The 19,230-nt window shown below is 41.4% G+C and overlaps 2 protein-coding genes across 2 annotated transcripts; both read right to left on the bottom strand.

The window, feature by feature from the left end:
* Positions 1–81: 81 nt before the first annotated feature.
* Positions 82–6,219, bottom strand: selenoo1 (selenoprotein O1). The gene is made up of 9 exons (XM_015964942.3): positions 5,282–6,219; positions 4,953–5,156; positions 4,681–4,858; positions 4,382–4,512; positions 3,982–4,259; positions 3,720–3,885; positions 2,309–2,494; positions 1,982–2,138; positions 82–1,862 (listed from the first exon to the last, which is right to left on the bottom strand). Exons 1-9 carry the CDS (start codon positions 5,833–5,835, stop codon positions 1,641–1,643), a joined length of 2,076 nt encoding a protein of 691 aa, XP_015820428.2. The 5' UTR covers positions 5,836–6,219; the 3' UTR covers positions 82–1,640.
* A 152-nt stretch (positions 6,220–6,371) lies between these two features.
* On the bottom strand, positions 6,372–19,203 carry trabd (TraB domain containing). Its single transcript, XM_015964948.3, has 10 exons — positions 19,096–19,203; positions 18,544–18,587; positions 18,284–18,338; positions 17,122–17,288; positions 16,672–16,812; positions 14,459–14,569; positions 11,892–12,031; positions 8,660–8,832; positions 8,083–8,179; positions 6,372–7,993 (listed from the first exon to the last, which is right to left on the bottom strand). The coding sequence occupies exons 2-10, from the start codon at positions 18,565–18,567 to the stop codon at positions 7,822–7,824; spliced, it is 1,080 nt and encodes a 359-aa protein (XP_015820434.1). The 5' UTR covers positions 18,568–18,587; positions 19,096–19,203; the 3' UTR covers positions 6,372–7,821.
* Between the last annotated feature and the right edge of the window lie 27 nt (positions 19,204–19,230).

Here is a 19,230-nt window from a genome sequence, read left to right as displayed (position 1 = left end):
CAGCCTGCAGCACTAACTGCTTCTAGAATATATATTTTTGCTATGTGGCCATCAAGAGCAAAAAATAAATAAAAACACAGAACCCATAAATGGTATATTTATTTTGAAATAAGAGACAAAGTAATTCATCCTAAAGAAAAAATAATGATTAGATGCAATAATAAATATACATTTGGTTCCACAATTCCTATGTACTCATCAAAAACAAGAACATCAGAATATATAATTCATCTTATGCAGCATTCGTCATTTCAACAGCTTCAGATATTTTTGAGCTTAGAACAAAACAGAAAATATTTTGGTTTTGAGGGACAATTCCTTTAGTTCTAATTTACCAAAACCGATGTTTCGCTGATCAGGTTTCAAAGAACTATAATTAACCTTTTGATGCATGAATTATGAAATCTTCAACCATGATTTTTTAACAAATTTTTTCATTCATATTTAGGTATAAATGAAACAAATTTCATATTTACATATTTTTGTTACATTTAATTTATAAATAATTTATTACATGTCCATATCAGTGGACAGCGTGCATTCTGAACATGAAATATGGTGGCTTGACTTACTGAAGTCCAAATGGAGGGGCTCACATGCAATAAAGTCTTCAAAAGCTGTGCTTAATAGCAAAAATATATATATAATAATTTTGAGTCCACTGTAGTGACCATTATGCATCAAGGGGTTAAGAGAGGGGTGTCTCTCCAATTTGTGATAAAATTAATAAATCTGGAATAAAAAAATGTACATGGAAGAGGATTATTAGTTCACAGACCACAGAAAAAAAAAATCAGATTTCTGAGTTTTAGATCAGCTGATCACAGAAGGACAATTTTCACATCTCCAACAGACCATGTGACCCGATCGTGTCCATGCTGCTCCATCATGCACAATTAGGGCTGCACAATACTGCAAAGTCATGTTTGTTATTGTAAATATTGTGAGAATGTCAGTTGTGAATAATGTTATAAGGAACAAGATAATTCTGATTTTAGATAAAATAAAGATTTAAAAGTTGCAAAAATAAACAAATCTTTTATCGAAACATTTATTGTGCGTATTTCTGTAACTGCACTCATTTACCGTCACCCACAGAAGTGAAATCAGTATTATTTCACTAGCGCACACACGCACGCACACGCACACACACATACACACACACACACACTGACAACCCATAGCTCGTCAGAGTCAGGCAGCTCAATACGACTTGTTGCCTGACTCATCATAAATAGCAAAAGTAACACCAAACAGACACGAGGAGGAACTGAGCTTTGCGTCTTTTAAAAGATTCACGTGAATTTCATCAGATTACTCTGCCTGCTACACAAATTTAAAGTTCACCCAAATAATTCAGCTGCTCTGCTGCGTTAGACTGAACCTTTTTAACGTAAAAGTCCTCTGCAGCTTTTTGTGTGAAGTTAAAACCGGGAAGCAGCAGAAGGAACTCGAGCCCTCTCTCCTGTCGGGTTTGTGTCATCCTGCTAGCTTATGAAGCGTCAGTCTTCTCCACACTCCCTTGATGCTGCCTTGCCAAAGATAAACATTAAAGTTGGACAGAGGGCATTAATAGTAAAACAGATCCAACCCTGTCCAACAATCCTGTCGCTTTAGGCGGGAAACAATCAAGGAAGTGATTACGAGGATCATGTGACACAGAGTTCCTGTGCCCAGGCTGGGGGCTTGCTGTCGTAAGGCACCGGGTTTCGGGCTGCTGATGAAGATGCTTGTTGCTGCTGCTCCTCGCCTTCGTCCCTTTCCATCTGTGCAGTGGTTCCATGTCCGCTCACCCGTGCAGGAAGCTCCAGTCCAGGCTGAGAGGAGAACGGTTTCTCCAGAACCCTGAGGACTCGTTGGACCTGCAGCACGGTAAAAATAAATAAAAATAAAAAAGTAAGAATAGCTGAATGTGAAATTGGATTTATTTTTTGTTTGTTTGTTTTTTCCAACTAGAGCAGATGAAGGAGGAGAATCTGACCTCAGAAAAGTCACCGTTCTCAGCAGCCTCTATTGCATTTTGGGCGATGTAGTTCCTGAGCACCACGCGAGGGTTGGCGCTGTTCATCACCCTCACCCTCTCCTCCTTCACAGCCTGCTCGTCACTCTGACCCTCCAGCTCGCGGGCCAGACGCTTCCTGAAGTGGAGACGATAACGCAGCACACTCAGAGTCTCGGTAATGGAACAATATCCGCCAGAGCACACCATTTCCTCCCTTATCAGCCTGTCCAGCCCTTTAATCTGTCAGGTTTCTATCCATTACTATCCCCCCCCAAAAAAAACCTCCTCCTGCTTACAAAGCCTCACCTATAGCGTGTGATCCAGGAGGTCCACTCCTCAGCCTGTTTGGCTCTCAGCTCCTCCTGACTCGTCTCCGTCAGGTCCTTTAGTTTGCCGAGTTTGTCCAACTGCCTGGCTATCGTCACTCGGTCTGAGATCATCTGGAACAGAGACGGGTTGCTCTGAGCCAACGAGAGCAGCATCGCAAGCTCACTGTCGACAGAAAAATAACATAATGCGGTGATTTCAGTTTGTCCAGGAAATCTAAAAGCTGATCGAGGGAATTAGAACGGAGAGGGTTTCGGTACATGAACTGAAAACGGACTTCTGAAAAGAGCCACTAGCAAGAAAAATCTGCTGTAGAACTTTTAAAATATTGATATATTATAACAGGGTATCTGCAGGTTTAAGGGAGCCAAATTTAAGACTTTTTAAGACCTTTTTTAAGGCCACTTGGACCAAATTAAAGCTTTTTTTAAATTAAATTTAAGCTAAAATTTCCAGCTATTGCCTGGAACCGGTGCTAACCACGTCGTGAACGTGGGATTAGCCATCCAGTTACCATTAATGTTGCACTTCCCCATGGCACAAACTCCCACTAGCTTAACGTGCTCATCTAAAAATAGCCCCCTTTCACAACCAACCGAACGTGTACGGTTCCGCTTACGCCAATATCATACACAAAAAATGCTGAACGCTAACTAGAAATTCACAAAAATTTTATAGAAATAAAATAATCTTGTTTATTGGGTCTTTGGTAATTTAAGACTTTTGGAAACTATTTAAGGATTATTTGTCATTTTTAAGGATTTTTAAGGCCTTAAATTTGGTAAAGCAAATTTAAGACTTTTTAAGGACCCGCGGATACCCTGTATAAAATATTGTGTGTGTGTGTGTGTGTGTGTGTGTGTGTGTGTGTGTGTGTGTGTGTGTGTGTGTGTGTGTGTGTGTGTGTGTGTGTGTGCGTGTCTGCTCTGTCTTCTCGATCCCCAGTGAGTCATGGTGGATGGCTGCTTATACTGAGCCAGGATCCTCTGGAGGTTTCTTCCTGTTAAAAGGGAGTTTTCCTCTCCACTGTCGCTTTATGCTTGCTTGGTATGAGGATTGCTGTATAGTCACTGACACTAGTCAGTGACTTGATGCAATTTGCTGGGTTCCTTATATAGGAAACATTATTTCTGATTGGCTTAATGAACTGACCTGAATTGGAATGTTTATTATGTGAAGTGCCTTGAGACGACTCTTGTCCTGATTTGGCGCTATATAAATAAACTTGAATTCAATTGAATAATCTGAAACGTGCCGAAGTAAATGGGTTTCTTTAGCTGCAGGTACAAATGATCCGACACCATCAACAAACTAGGTATGCATTTATATTTTCAGTGTTTATAATCAGATAAAACTAAGTGTTTGACTGTGTATTGGCGTTTTAGCTCACCGTGGATCCATCGTGGGTTTGTTGGCAGCCTTCAGCTCCTCTAAAGAGGCGCACTGATGAAGAAGGAGGTCCGCAGTTCTCCTCAGATCTTCCTCTCCTTCCGTTTCTGCTTCAGTTGGACAGCAGATCAGACTCAAGCTTCGGAAGGTGTTGGTGAAGTCCGCACCTGCAGCAAAAAGAACAGAAGATGCATCAATCTGTGTTTATTTCAAGGATTAAATTAAAAGCCTCACACTGGATGATACGGGAATGAACATCACACCGGTGTTGTGCATCGTCTGCAGCAGCTCAGTGATCAGCATCTCATCCTCAGGTTCCTCCTTTATAAACAAGCCCAGCTTCTTCCTCATGTTCTCCAGGTAGAAGCGGTTGAACAGATCCAGGTATTCATCCATAACGGCTTCAGCCCGCTCCGCTGGGAGTTCTGGGGCAAGAGCTTCAGCCAGCTTCAACAGGTTCCATCTGCAGATAGCCGGCTGGGCCTGATAGGAGTACCGGCCGGAGCTGTCAGACGCATTACAAATGAAGTCGGGATCAAACCTGAGGGAGATGGGAAGTTTATGTGTCGGATTCAGATTTCTTCTTATTTGATAATGAAAACTGTATTTGTTATATGAACTGCAGAAAAAAGGAACTGAAGGTCTTCTTCAGGCATGCCTGACCTGTCCATGAAGCCGTATGGGCCATAATCCAAAGTCAGCCCCAAGATGCTCATGTTGTCCGTGTTCAGAACTCCATGACAAAATCCGACACACTGCCACTGAGCCACAAGTCGGGCTGTCCGATGCATCACCTGCAAACAGCAAAAGGATCTAAAACCAAGAAGCAACCTTCAGTAGACAAATTTGGACTTTTCCCCCCCAAAAGTTAAGGAAACCATCAGATACCAGAACCTTCAGTCCCAAATGCTGATTAAAATGCATCTTCATTTTATCTTAGTTAATGTAAATGAAGTTCTGACCTCTCTGAAGAAAGCCACATTCCTTTCCACCCGGTCCGGGTGGTTCTGCTGGATTTCAGGGTAAAACATCTCAATGACATAATCCAACATCTGACCTCGGATCTCATCGTGACCATAACTGGGACCCTGTCGGCCTGTGAACTCATCAGCGCGTTTGAAGATCTCAAAGGATCCAAACCTGTGTGGACAGTGCCAAGACAAACGACTCTCAACGAGAGCATCCTGAGAACTTTAGACAACTCCAACGGAGGCTTGGGACAGCGAGAACTCACCTGAGGAAGGTGGGAGCAATTCGGAGGACAACTGAGCATCTCTCGTGACGGGGATGCCCGCTGTAATGCACATCCCGTAGAACTCTACTGTCAGAGGTGACCACAGAGCCTGCTCTGGTGGTGGGCACACCGAGGAAGAACATGGCCTCGCTACACAGGAACTCTCTTATACTGGACCGCAGGACCTTACGGCCATCAGCTTGTCTGTGGAAGAGAGACACTAAACACCTTAAAGACATCTGAGCGTCCCAGCAGGTGACGCGGGTATATTTTATACATTAGATCAAGCCTGACTTGTTGACTCTACATAAAACCTCTGCTCATGTTACCTGGAGTAGGGGGTGAGTCCAGCCCCTTTCACCTGTAACTCCCAGCGTCCACTCGGGTTTTCCCGGAGCAGCTCGGAGCTTTGGCCGAGTGGAGCCTTCACCTCCCCCAGGTAGCAGGCTGCCCCGTCGCCGAGCTGCCCGGCGAACTGGCCGAACTGGTGGCCGCAGTAACAGTGAGCCGCGGGTTCGGATCCAGGCATAACTTTGGACCCGCTGAGGTACTGCGGACCCAGAGGGTCGTTCACGACCTGGTCTGCGTCCAGTCCCAGCAGCGCCAGGGCTTCCCGCGACACCGCCACGAAGCGAGGGTTGTTCAGCGGCTGGGGGGTCACCCGAGAGAAACACGCTCCTTTCACCAGCCGAACCCCCGACTCCTCGGACGGGTCCAGGGGGAGTTTTCTCAGGACTGCGTTGTCAAATTCGAGCCTCTCCAGAGGAGAACGACTCGTGGCCAGACCCATCCCGTCCATACCGAAAGTACCGAGGAGTCTGAAGACGGTCGCACCGTGACTAAAGATGCGTGAAGCTCCGAGCCGAGGTCCTAAATAAGCCATCCAAACCGGGCCATCGTCCACCAACTCGGTCCAAAAGTGTTCAATCTCTAATCAGGCTTTCATAATCCTCCAAACTACAGCGGATGTTTTGTAAACATGGCGGCGTGTTACACATCTATTAGTCCGACTAGAAACAAATAGGAGGAACTGTGGCTATTAATTTTTAAATACTCAAAAAATGGAAATATATTTTACCATCATAACTACCATTGAACTACGTGACCGTTATTTGGATTTTTTAAAAAGGTTTAGCTTTAATAACCTACAACTCATTGAATGACGGGTGAATTTAAAGATGGAGAAACATGATAAAACATGTAAACATCCAGGGCACTAGACATTTACGTAAATGGGAGACTATTATAAAATATCTGAGTCTGCAGTAATGGAACATCTGAACTGCGTCTTGACCTGAATCGTCTGGCATTCAGAGCATTTATTTATCAACTAAAATTATGTGATATAACTCAAAACATGAATAGTTGGCACGTGCTTTGATCATTTTCTCAAAAAGTAAATGAACATTTCATACTGTATCATGAAATGGACCCAAATTTAATACCTGAAAATACCTCATTTCATGTCACCCATTCATACATCTGCAGCAGATAGAAGTACTGTACACAAATCGCTTCAAAATTAAAACGATTACCTGGAAGCTCTTGATGCAGGCCTGAAATCATGCAGACAATTCACTGTCCTTTAAAGTAGTCCATGTGGCTGACAGGATGTCACCTTTCTCTTAACACATGCATCAATAAGCTCTATTATAAATACAGTTGTGTGATGTAAGAAGCTATAGCTGAGGAGGCAATCAGAAGGTAAAGGCAGCAGTGATTATTAAAGTAAGGGTAAATATCACTATTCCACCCAATTACTGTTTAGCAGACAAACTCTTATATAAAGAACGTTCATCCTTAAATTAAAAGGGGTAAATTATACATTCATGCATTTTTTGATTTCACAAACATCCTGGAGCACTGACTGCCTGGTGACACCTGGTGAATGATGTTGTCTGTGTGACACATACTTCTTAAAATGGCTTTCTGTGCATAAAATTTTAATAATTATGCAGAGCGTGTATGTGCATGTCACTCTTTTGTAAGTAAATCCCATAATAGAAGTTACAAGACTTCTCACTCATGTCGTGCATCAGATCTCCGTAAAATGCACGAGAACCCAAAAAACATTGGTGTGGAAACATTTCAGAGTCATCACAAACTGAGCGTCTGTTTAAAGAGCAGCAGTCTTTTGGAAACTTGTGAGAATTAGTGGAAACTGCACAATTTGTATGTGAAATACAAATGAAAACAATAAACTGTAGCCCTTACAGACGAAACCTGAGGCACTTTGCTTCAACAGAACAGAGTTTATGTTACTAAATCCTGAACGTGCATCATTGTTGGGATGGGTGATTTATGAAAAGTAATGAGCATGACTGTAAACCTCCCACTTCAGACAACTTTTTTTCATGCAAATATATTATTTCACTTTGTTTCTAGTTGACCACAGGATATATCATCTTACTTTCCAAGCCTGAATGTTTTTTTCAACGGTCTTCTCTAAAGTGCCGGGCCAATAACGAACAACAGGACTCAGAAAACGATCTTTTCCAGCACAAATAAAACATCTTCTCTGAGCAGGCGACTAAAAATGATTCCAGTGTGGCTTACCAAATAAAAACTGCACAGGTAAATGTAAGGAATGACAGGTAAAATTCAAAATCTACTAAGCAAATGCATATAAACAAAATATTAGGAGTACTGTAACGGTTTCTTTGGCAGCATTGCCCCCGTGTTATCTACAGGGACATCGATATGAGGTGGGGGCTCTCAACCCCTATGAGGTCCTTGTTATTTAGACATGTGGGCTGGTGAACCCGTCCCTCCAGCATCACCTCCTGTTTTTAAGGCCACTCGTGATCAATGCATTGTTTTTAATAAGTCAAAGGTCACGTCAGAGACGGCTGAGACACGCCCAGTGTGGTCAAGAAGGACGAAGCCGCAGTGTTTCCAGTAATGATTGGACTGCAGGCAGAGACATCAGCGTTCTACCTACACCTCCTCCAGCACGATAGCAGGCATATCCCAGAATTCCCACCAGGACACCCTTTAGGGCTGTTCGTAGCACCCAGCCAAACCGTGAGGGGGGTGCAACACTGAGGACACAGGTAAAGAAGTAGGGATTTTACAAGTAATATATTTTTTTTTACTGTTTATAATATTTGAGGCAATATATCAAACATACCTCAGGATTTCATTAATGTTGAGCTCCTTCTCCCAGTTCTGCTCAATGCCAGGAACGTGACCCATTCCTACAACTCCCACCACCACAGCAGGCACTCCTACAGAAACGTCAAAAATGTTGTTAAACATTCAGTCTTTAAGTTTAAACTTTTCGGTTATACATCATAACTTTAAAAATTGACATCTAAATAAATAAGATACATCAAAACATTTAAAATGCTGTCAGCTGTTTTTAACCTAACGGTTGCATTGCTGTGACTGATTAAAATCTAATTTTGCAGAAGAAAAACAGGTTTGCTTACAAAAAATAAATTGCAAAAAGAATTTTTAATGACAAAAATGTCAAAAAATATTGTATAAATGTATGCAACTGTTAAAACTACTGCAGAAAGAAAATCCAAAAGGGCAATGTTTCGTCAAGATCACATATTGTTTTAATAAATAATAAATTAAAATAATAAACTGTACAACATAAATGACAATGAACTCATAATTTTAACATATGAATAAATCAGAGCAATCAATTGAGTTTGCTGCATAAACGTCATTTTTTAAGGCAAGTCTGCTGTAATCCTCACTCTGGGCACTAGATGGCGCCTCCACGCAGCGCGTGACTTGGCGGAGGGCGTGCGTGAGGTAGATGTCTCTTTCAGCCACAATAGTTTGGTGAAGAGCAGGAAACTCTCCAATCATTTCTGACATGGTTTGCTCCAACAAATCCTTTTGCTTGCACTTCTCTACGTCCTCTTTACTGGAAAACAGCAATTTATTAGCATATCTGAACAAAACAAAACTGTTTTCAGTGCATTTCCAGTAAAGAAACGTGTAAACATTAACAGAAAAAAGGATACGTTTAAAAACATGTCCCCTCTTTTTACATTGTTATATTTAGCGTCCACTTAAAAATACTTAAATGTTCATTTCTTTTACTATAAAAGTTGTGACTAATGAATCTTAATGAATTATACTCAGACTGTCACAGATTCCAACTAAATAAAACCAACAAGGTATTTTTTTCTATTTTTTTATCTCGCCAATTTACATTTACTTTGAAAATAGCGTGTGAGTGAAAATGAAATCATTCTAAACAGAACACAAATACTTGGAGCTTCCACACGTTGCACTTTATTATGTCTCATTATCAGCTACTGCTTTGATTATTCTCACATACCGTATTGACCTGAATATAAGATGAGGGTTTTTTTTTTCATTGAAAATTTAAAAATGTGGGGTCGTCTTATAATCAGGGTTTATAGACCCTTTTACTACCTACGTCATCAAAAGTTGCGCTCGCAGCCTGGCAACGAGAGTGAAGGCTTCCTCATTCACACTCGATACTAAAACAGCGTTTTAAACCCTTTGTTTTGAAGTTCTGAGCACATAAAAATGTCGGGTTGTTGCGTGTGTGGATGCCAGAATCGCTTCTCTTCAAGCAGTGGACTGAAACTTTACAGAATTCCGAAGTTCTACATTTTTCCTGCTCAGGTTTTTCCATGCACATGCCTGAGACGTAACTGCAGCCTTTTCTGTTTTTTCCATCCTATAACACAAAGCTAAACTTAGAATAAAATTGCTGCTGCGTGGCTGCAGCACGACCCAAGTCTGGAACATCAAAATGACAGAATTAAACAAATTTATACGCTTTATTTCATGCTTCAAATTAACATTTCATTCTAATTCATCTGCATTTTCCCACTGCATATTAGTATAAACTGTATTTCTCTAAAATTAACACGATTGTACTCTGAGCACGCTAAAAAAAGAAACCTATGCTATACTCACCCTGCCTTGCAGGTACAGTTGGCTGTGAAGACGTAGTTCTCTGGTTTGTTTACTATGACCCAAGCCTCGTACATAGCAGTCTTGTGTCCTTGTCTTTGGCTAGGAAGGACTTCTGCCTTCAAGACGCAAAACTCAGAGTCTATGTCGTGATATTTTACTTTCTGTACGTGGCCACAGACAACATAGTTGTATGCATCTAACGATTTGTATGCCCGTAGCTTCTCACGTGTGTACTTACTGGGCCTCTCCACTAAAAACGGATATATATCGGGCCACTGGATATCTGGCCACACACCTACATCTTCCACCCATTCCGTAATGCCACAGGGATCCGGGAGTCTGTTGCCATTCGTTAAAGTGACTTTAATAATATAACATTCAAGATTTGCCGGTGATAACCCCGCAGCGTAGCTTGATAAAGCCTGAAACAACGCCATTCTCTGTTGCCAAGCTGCGTGCGCATTCTCGCTGACGTCATATTGTTTACAAACAGTAAAAGGGTCTATTACACATGCTGATATTGTTTGGGGTCATTACACACTCATAACAGCAGAGGGCGCCAGGCTGCACGTTCTGAACTGGAGAAAAAAATGGAGACCAGAGGTCCGGTGTTGGTACAGGAACTACTCGGGTGCAGGATCAGCTCGGGGTCCTTCGACTGTCGATAACGTCAGAGTAGGTGATTGGCTGAACATGAAGCTTACGGAAGTGACGTTATCACGTTATGATTTTAATTGGTCAGAACAAATTTGCGGTTGTAGTCTTAGCGGTTGTAGTCCTGTAGTCCAAAAATCAACAGTTTTTGGAGAAAATGTGTTTGAATTTCTAAAGGAAATGTAAAATATAAGCAAATGATAAACGGTGACCCTCAAAAGCTCTTGATGTTGATGAAATGGGGCAAAATAAAATATAAGAACTTTATTGAAAGACACCAAGCAATATTTTGAGTCAAAGAACGTATTTAGATAACAACTAAAGAATTATACAGACGAACTCCACATTAATACAAACAGATATGGCTTCACATATAAGAACTGTTCTATTGTTTGTCAGGCCGATGTTGGTTTTATGCTGTTTCACATCTTTACAAAACAAAGATAATATGGTGTTTTATTAACAAATTACAATCATAAAGAAAACATTTAGGTGTTAACAAACAAGAATTTATTAACAAAACTGCTGATGTCTTTCCAAAACGTGTGTGTGAAAGCCGAGTAGATTTGCAGTAATGTGACGTCATCGGCAGTCAAAGGACCCCGAGCCGATTCTGCACCCGAGCAGATCCTGTACCGACACCGGAGCAGAGTGGACCGAAAGCGGGGCGAGTTAACAAGCTATAAGGCAGAGTTACGTGAATTTTAAGATGACTGTGGTGAATTCAGCAGAGGCGTCAAACTTTGCATGCATGGATGCATTAGATGGCAGTGAGGACGACGTTCTGGGAGGAGGCGGCAGGTGTAGCGATCTGATGGTACACCGGGACCGCAGTAGCATGAGGGTGAGTACAGCGAGGCAGAGGGCGTCTGAATTAAAGCCTCATTTGACTTTTGATTTCACATTTCAGCAAAGTTCTGATAGTTTGCATTTGAATAGTATTTTTGCCCAGTATTTGTTCTCAATTTTTCAATAAAAATTGTTTATTTCAAAACAGATTTTTTTTGTCTTTTCCAGAAGATTAGTCTTGGAAAGGAGGGGTCGTCTTATAATTGGGGTCATCCTATATTTGGGTAAATATGGCAGTTTGCAATCATTTGATTGACCAATATATATATATATATATATATATATATATATATATATATATATATATATATACATTTCTTTCAGTGCTTTTGATCACCATTTTCAAATTGTAAAAATAAGGCAAAGCACTACCAGAAACATAAATCTGGTATTCTTCATGTTTTCAGATGTAAGGTAGAAAATGCGGTACAGGAAGCTTTCAAAATCTAGTCAAATGTGCATTTTTCTTCCTTTAGTTGTGCTGAATGTTTATAGGTTAAAGAAGATGTGAAGACAAAGTGATACCTGATTGGATCCGACAGAAAACACAGACCCCAGGCCAGACGGACCTTCTGCCACAGACTCAGAGCAGCTATGGCCCTCTTAAACGTCACAGGGATCGGCCTGTCCCCAAGGTGAAATTTACAAAATGGCACCTGTCCAGCCTGAATGGAGACAAATACCTTAAAAACTTAAAAAAACATACCTGCAAACATGGAAAGTGTAAAAAAGGTGACTACTACATTTTATACTAGGGATCATCATATATTTATTAAGAATTACTATGGGACTAACTCACACTCTGAACACCAAACATGAAAACACCTGAAAGTATTCCAGAATGCTGTAATCATCCCTAAGAGGTTACTGTTATGAGTCATGAGTGCTGCTGCTCTGATCAGCTGGTTGTGATTACCGTATTTTCCGGAGTATAAGTCGCACCAGCCATAAAATGTAAAATGAAGAAGAAAAAAACTTATATTAGTTGCACTGGACTATAAGTCGCATTTTGGGGGGAAATTTTATTATTTGTCTTACAAAATCTGAGACCAAGCATTTCACATTGCAAGACAAGTACCGGTAATAACAGAAGAAACAACCAGGGCACAGCAGCGCGTCACGGTCTCCAGCAGACGATGGCGGTGTTTCAAACCTTCCCAGCGGGCGGGGAGAGCTCATTCCTGGGCCGCAGCCGGCCCGCAGCAGCGCGCAACAGGCTCCAGCAGGTGATGGCGGTGTGTGTTTTTATTCCCAGCGGGGCACAGGAGCCCATTCCTGGTCCGGAGCCGGCCGGCAGCAGCACGGTATAGCCTATATAATTTGGTATATAAGTCGCAGGACCGGCCAGACTATGAAAAAAAGTGCGACTTATAGTCCGGAAAATACGGTAAATGTTTAGGAAGAGCTGCAGTAGAGCCCTGCACTGAAGCCCTAGGCCCTCGGGTCGGCCCGGCCCGACAGCTCGAGGCCCGGGCTTCGGGCCAACAACTGTGTAATTACCTCAGACACGGGCCGGGCTGGGCGCCTTTATTTTTAATCAAGTTCATAAAAACAAAAAACTGAAACACTTAAAGGCAGCATTACCTGCCTGCTTCTCACGCACCGGCACCCGTTAGCTCAGTCAAGGTCTGTGAGGTTTATAAATGCGCCTATATAAACAAATTCTCAAACCGCTGACTGAAACATGTGCCCCTATTCTAATACGCCGTTTTATGTCCACTTTGATGTCAGAAGCCATTCGTTTATTCTCATGAAAACGGCAGCATTCTATTTTTCTGTGAATAAATTCGCCCTGCAGTTAAAAAAGTACAGCATTCATTGCTGGGGGGTTTTCTAACTGGGGAGCGCATTTTCAAAGCGGCAGATTAAATTTACAAATGCTATATTAATTGGGGGCGTTTATTTAATCTGCCGCTCTAAAAATGCGCGCTGCAGTTAGAAAATTAGAATGCTGCTTTTTTTTCTAATTGCACAAGAGCGCATTTTCAGAGCAGATTCAATTTACAAACGCATCCAATTAATATAGTGTTCGTAAATTTCATCTGCCGCTCGAAAAATACGCTCTGTTAGAAAAAAAAAGCTGCATTGATGCTGTTTTTCTTTCTTTTCTTTCTTTTTATTTTTTTATTTTTTACTGCAGAATGCTTCTCACAGATAATTAGAATGCTGAGCCTTCTATCACGCTAAAACATTATGAAAGGTTAAAAAAAAAGTCGGGCTTGGGCTTGGGTCGGGCCAGAGAATCCTGAAAACCTTTTCGGGCCGGGCCGGACACGGGCTCAGATTTTAGGCCCGTGCAGGGCTCTAAGCTGCAGCTGCAGGTAAATGCAGCTTTATCTCAGCTGTTTGCTTGAATACTTTAATAAACCACTGCTAAGGGCAAAATGCTGTTCTGACTCTTTAATGCAGCAGAAATGTTACATTATTATGAAATTATCTCATCACGCGCTTCTCCTCCAGCACCCTTAAATGTTCCACTGCCCAGATTAATACTGGCGGTGTTTACTCTGAGCTCAACTTCCCAAAAATAAAAACATGACGAGCCTCGGAAAAAATCTATGAGGACAAATCAGCTTAAGTCCTTGACAGAAAAACGTTATTTTATTTAGTGGTGATTTTGTTTGATTTTACAAACTTTAAGCTCAAAACCGCTGCCTCTGCCTCGTCGTCTGCAGCGTGCTGTCAACTATGATTGGTTAAATGATGACATGTGACTAACACGCTAGAATAAAGATTGTGAACAAGACGAACCCCTTTCTCTGATTCTCATAAAGAGTGACCAAAACCCAACAGGAGACAACCCACCCCCTAAACAAAAACTCTTCAGCTGTACACGACTCGCGCAAACGCAATATTCGGCTTCAAAAATGACTTTTTTCGCCGAAAAGCACAAAGTTTGCAGGTATGTAAAAAAGAAAGAAAAGAAAAATAAATCTAACATATAAAACCAGTCCTCTGCTTTTCTGTTCTGCAGCCTTTTGGGCATGACACATTCAAGTTGGGACCGAGGTTCCCGTTTAGCATCCTAACTAAAACATCAGAATAAATATGGCACAACTGCTGCATGAAAAACATATTTGTGAATGATTTACCTCCTTGAATGCCTCCCTAAACTCCCCTCCAGGTGCCATTCCCAGCTGCTCGGTGATGTGAGCTGAAACTTTGAGCAGGAGAATCTGCATCAGGCCTGACATCAGCCCATTCTGATGAACAAAAGAAAAAATAAAGATTTAAGCCCTTTTTAAAGGGACTTTTCGGACTTTTGAATTTTTATGCTCGCGATTGCCCCCTCAGGCCAAAAGCGTAATGGCAGCTTCAATAGTAGGCTCGTGCACGAGGCGCGCATGCTGTACGTGCACACTCCGTAACGAAAATAACAGCTGAGACAGTCGTGTGTGTGTGTGTGTGTGTGTGTGTGTGTGTGTGTGTGTGTGTGTGTGTGTGTGTGTGTGTTATCTCTAGATGTGATTAGTCCCATCACAGGATGCTGGGTCTCTTCCACAATCATAAACACCCCAAAAATGGCAACAAATGATCATTTCCCTTGCCAAAAATTGTTTATGAATGTGAAAGAGACCCAGCATCCTGTGATGGGACTAATCACATCAAGAGACAATAAATAAAGTAATATGTAGGTCAATTTAACCCTTTACAGCTGACCAGGACACAGTAATCAATTTTTGGCAAGGGAAATTATCGTTTTTGGCCATTTTGGGGTGTTTATGATGATACAGTAGACAGTATGAGTACAGTAACATCAACAGATAATACATAAAACCCTTAATTGGTCAATTTTAGCCTCCATGAAAATCTGAGCGATCCAATCACTGTTTGGCAAGTAAAATGCCATTTTAGTTGTCTACAATTAAATCATCAATAAATAATTTAAAGCTATTTTGAGGAATTTCTTATAGGTAAACAGGAGGGTGTAGTCTCTATTTGGTAAGTGACAATCTTAATTTTATGTGCTGAAGTGCTTTTATCTTGTTACTTTTAAATAAAGCAACGTAATGTATAGATAGTAACCTACACAGTGTCATTAAAGCCAAAGCTTGATCAGTTTAAATACTATTTTTCAAGTAAAAATGTGCCCCAAACTAGTTAACTGTGGCTCCATGTCAAGTGGAGTAAAGAAAGGAAGGGGGAATAAATCAAATCGCTGGAGAATTTCCATTTATACAACATTTGACTTTACATTCAATACAGGGTGTCATTTTACATTGTTTATTTATGTTTTAGTATCAAGGCTGTAACATAAAGAAAGCCAGTTCTTACCACAAACCATCTTTCAATCGCAAATATTGCAAAAAGGATTAATATATCCTCACTGTGAACGTTTAAGACAAATAGCAACACTTAAAACAACTTCTGAACTGGAAAAAACTAATATCCGCGATAAACATCTGTTTAAGTACCGGACGAGGTTATCTCTGCTTTCTCAACGTCCATTTTGCTAGATATGCCGAGTTTTAAGGCGAAATCCCGGGGAATTTCGTCTAGGAATGCAATTACCCTAACCGTGTGCGATCCCGCGGTGGCTAATCATTTTTTGGCAGCCAGTCGCTTTTTGGCACAACACCGGTTCTGCTCCGTGGTCCTGCAAACAGCTAATAAACAGGATGATGATGGGGATTTTTCTTCCTCTTGTAGAGTTTAGATATTCTTAGTCTCACGACCATCGTGTTTTTTCGGAACCCACTTGATCGGGAGCCTGGTGCCCGCTCGCATTAGCTAATCTGCTTGTAGTTACACTGTGTCTTTGCTGGTTTATCTGTTTTCCTCCACAGCACCTAGATTAGCACAGTGTGTGCCACTAAAAGACACCTTCCTTACACAATAATTACACGTGCGACATATATGTGTGTCTCGTTCTGATCTGCCACGGTCTGCTCTGCTGCCGCATCAGATGAGCTGCGCGCATTGACTGTTACATAAAGGTTGCACAACACAAAAAAAAGTTGGTAACGCATTTCTTTATCAAATTTTATCGACTCGTTGTTGCAGCCCAAGAGCCAAAAACAAAAAAGAAACTTGACTGGAGGCTCTTTAAGCAGCTTTCTGTCTTGGAGGAATCAGATTACAGTTAATTGCTGCTTTTCAGATGAAGAAAGTAACTTATTTAGAGACAGAACATTTACAGCTTTGCTCACTCCTAATTACACCTGCAAGCCTGGGCCAGCTACAGCACAGAAGCACAAGGGTTTAGCAATCACTGATGAAAACAATAATGCATCCCTGTTTCTTCACACTGCAGATCACCGTTTTGACACCACTGCTGTTATAAACACCAGCTTGACAAGCTGACCTGTTTTATGGCTTGCTGAACCTTCTCCAGGTTGATGTCTTTGGCCTCCTTCAGCAGCGTATTCTCGTCCATCCTCAGCATCGACACCCTGTACTGGCACAGCTCCACCACCACCACATCAGGCAGCACAGCACGGATGGTCTGAAGCACAGAGCAGCGGGGGGGAAGTAAGAAACATGCAGGATGACAATACTGAAGTGTGAAATTAGGGTCGACTTTTAAAGAGAAGTACAGAAAAAAAATCTAAATAGAAACAAAGAAGAAAACGCTCGACTAAATAGGCGCAACAAACATTTATAGCAGCAGGGAAAGTCATAATCACTCAGGCAATGCTAATTACACGCATTATTTTACTGGCAATTCACAAAATGTAAACATGTGAAAAGCTTTACACCCTGGAGAAATCCTGTTGCTTTTTTCTTTGTGTGTGTGTGTGTTTGGCTGGCTTACCGTAGCTACATCCTTCTTGCTGCTGTCGCTGAAATGAGCAGTGCCCACCAGGTAGAGGACGCTGCCATCTGGGGCAGTAAGACGGGACACTGTCTCTGGAAGCTCAGGAGATGACTGACGACGCTGCGCTCGCAGCTTCCACAGCATGTCCAGTGTCTCGCCATCAGCTGGACGTGAACAGAGAGAGAAAATCATGACAGGAAAATAACAAGAAGAAGAAAGTATCATTTCTATAGCGCCAAATCACGAGGCGCTTCACAAAAACAAAAAATGTAAAAATATAAAAAAGAATTTAGAAAATGGTTAAAAATATATTTAAAATGAGCAAAAAAATTTGACAATTGTGATTAAAAAATGTAAAGAAAGAGAGAGAGTGAATAGGAAAGAGGGAAATCAGTGGATCCTGAGGAAGGTGGAATAGGTGGGGAGAGCAGAATAAAGAGAGTGTGGTGAAGAAGGTCATCCAACTCCTGTTGGATATCTTTGAAATGTGCTGGAGCCCCAAAGCTATAATCATTTTATATCAAATATTTAAATTTATAATTATATATAAATAATTATGAAAATTGTTTGAGAAATTAAATGTCTGAACAGATGTAATTTATGGGTGTCCAAATTAATTAAAGAGTCACCTGTTTTTCTGATCAGACATTAAACGTAGTCAGTCAAAACTTTGGGTACTAAAACGCCTGTCGGACAAGCTGATCATTCACAGCAAAAGGTAGAGCGGGTTGTCCAGTAATCAGAGGGTTGTGGGATCGACCCCGGCTCCCGAAAGAGAATGCTGCTGTTGTGTCCTTGAGCAAGACACTTAACCCACCTTGCCTGCTGGCTGTGGTCGGAGAGACCAGTGGCACCAGTGCTCCGCAGCCTCGCTGCTGTAAATGTTAGGGCAGCTGTGGCGACATTGTAGCTCATCACCGTCAGCGTGTGAATGTGTGTGGATGGGTGAATGCCTGATTGTGTTGTGACGTGCCTTGTGCCTCGTGTTGCACGTTAAAGAGAACAGCACTTCCTCATAGAACTGAAGTTATAGCTCTCTGTGCTGAATGCCAAACAGAGCATGTAGACATATCACACTAGGCTTCTGATGCAACACGGAACACATTTCACAACACAATCTTTAATCTAAAAGAATGAGATTAAAAAAACTCCAGCCTACCGAGTCCAGGAGGAATGCAAGGCGGAACATCTTCTGAATGGCTCACTGGCTCATCCTGGGAGACATCAGAATGTCAAACACAGAAGGCTTTGCTTGCTTAGGAGTTTAAGACATTAATCAAGTCTAAACCTGACTGTCTTGAGAAACACTTTAATATGTGATTGAGAAAGAATATGTCAGCATCTGAATGCCTGTTTTAAAAGAAAAGAAAAAATTCAAATCATAGCGAAAAATATTTCATATTTGTTCATTCTTCTCACCTCTAAATTATTGTCTTGGTCCATGTTTGCAGAACTGTAAACCACTTGTGACAGAAAGCAAAAGGAAAGTCGGTCAAAAACACTGAACAATGAGGCATTCACGGACACTCGGACGTTATTTAACTGCTGACGTTGCTTTCTGGGAGACAGCGGTAACTACAGGCTTGGCTAATGAAAGCTCCTGAGGAAAAACCGTTGAAACGCAGAAACTGTCACTGATCTGTGCCAAAAAGCGAATAAATAACACCTTATCCCACGATGCCATTTAGTTACTAGTGAAGTTCGGGAAGCTGACAGCTAAAGAAGAAGTAAACTAGTTTGTGTCAAGCCTAGAAACTAGTTAAATGTTACTAACAGCTGTGGAACAAGTAAACACTTTCGGTGGGTTCCTGTGGCTAACCCAGGCTAATGCTAGTTAGCTTTTCGGACCGAAAAATATTAAAATATTTAAGTTAAAATAAAATTCTTTACAGATAAATCTAACTATTCTTTAACATGATATGTCCCGTAATTAAAAAGATAGTTGTCCAAGAACAAATGTGTTTTACTTACATAAACTGTCGGACTGCTCTTTGCTAGTGCAGCAGAGCAGCGCTCACTCAGTACTGAACCAACTGACAGCCGCGGTGCATTCTGGTACATGTAGTCATTCAACACCAGGAGGCGCATGATGCTTGGTTTTTGTAA

The sequence above is a fragment of the Nothobranchius furzeri genome, chromosome 4 (genome assembly GCF_043380555.1).
Source record: "Nothobranchius furzeri strain GRZ-AD chromosome 4, NfurGRZ-RIMD1, whole genome shotgun sequence".
Taxonomy (NCBI): domain Eukaryota; kingdom Metazoa; phylum Chordata; class Actinopteri; order Cyprinodontiformes; family Nothobranchiidae; genus Nothobranchius; species Nothobranchius furzeri.
This window is presented reverse-complemented; position numbering and strand designations above follow the sequence as displayed.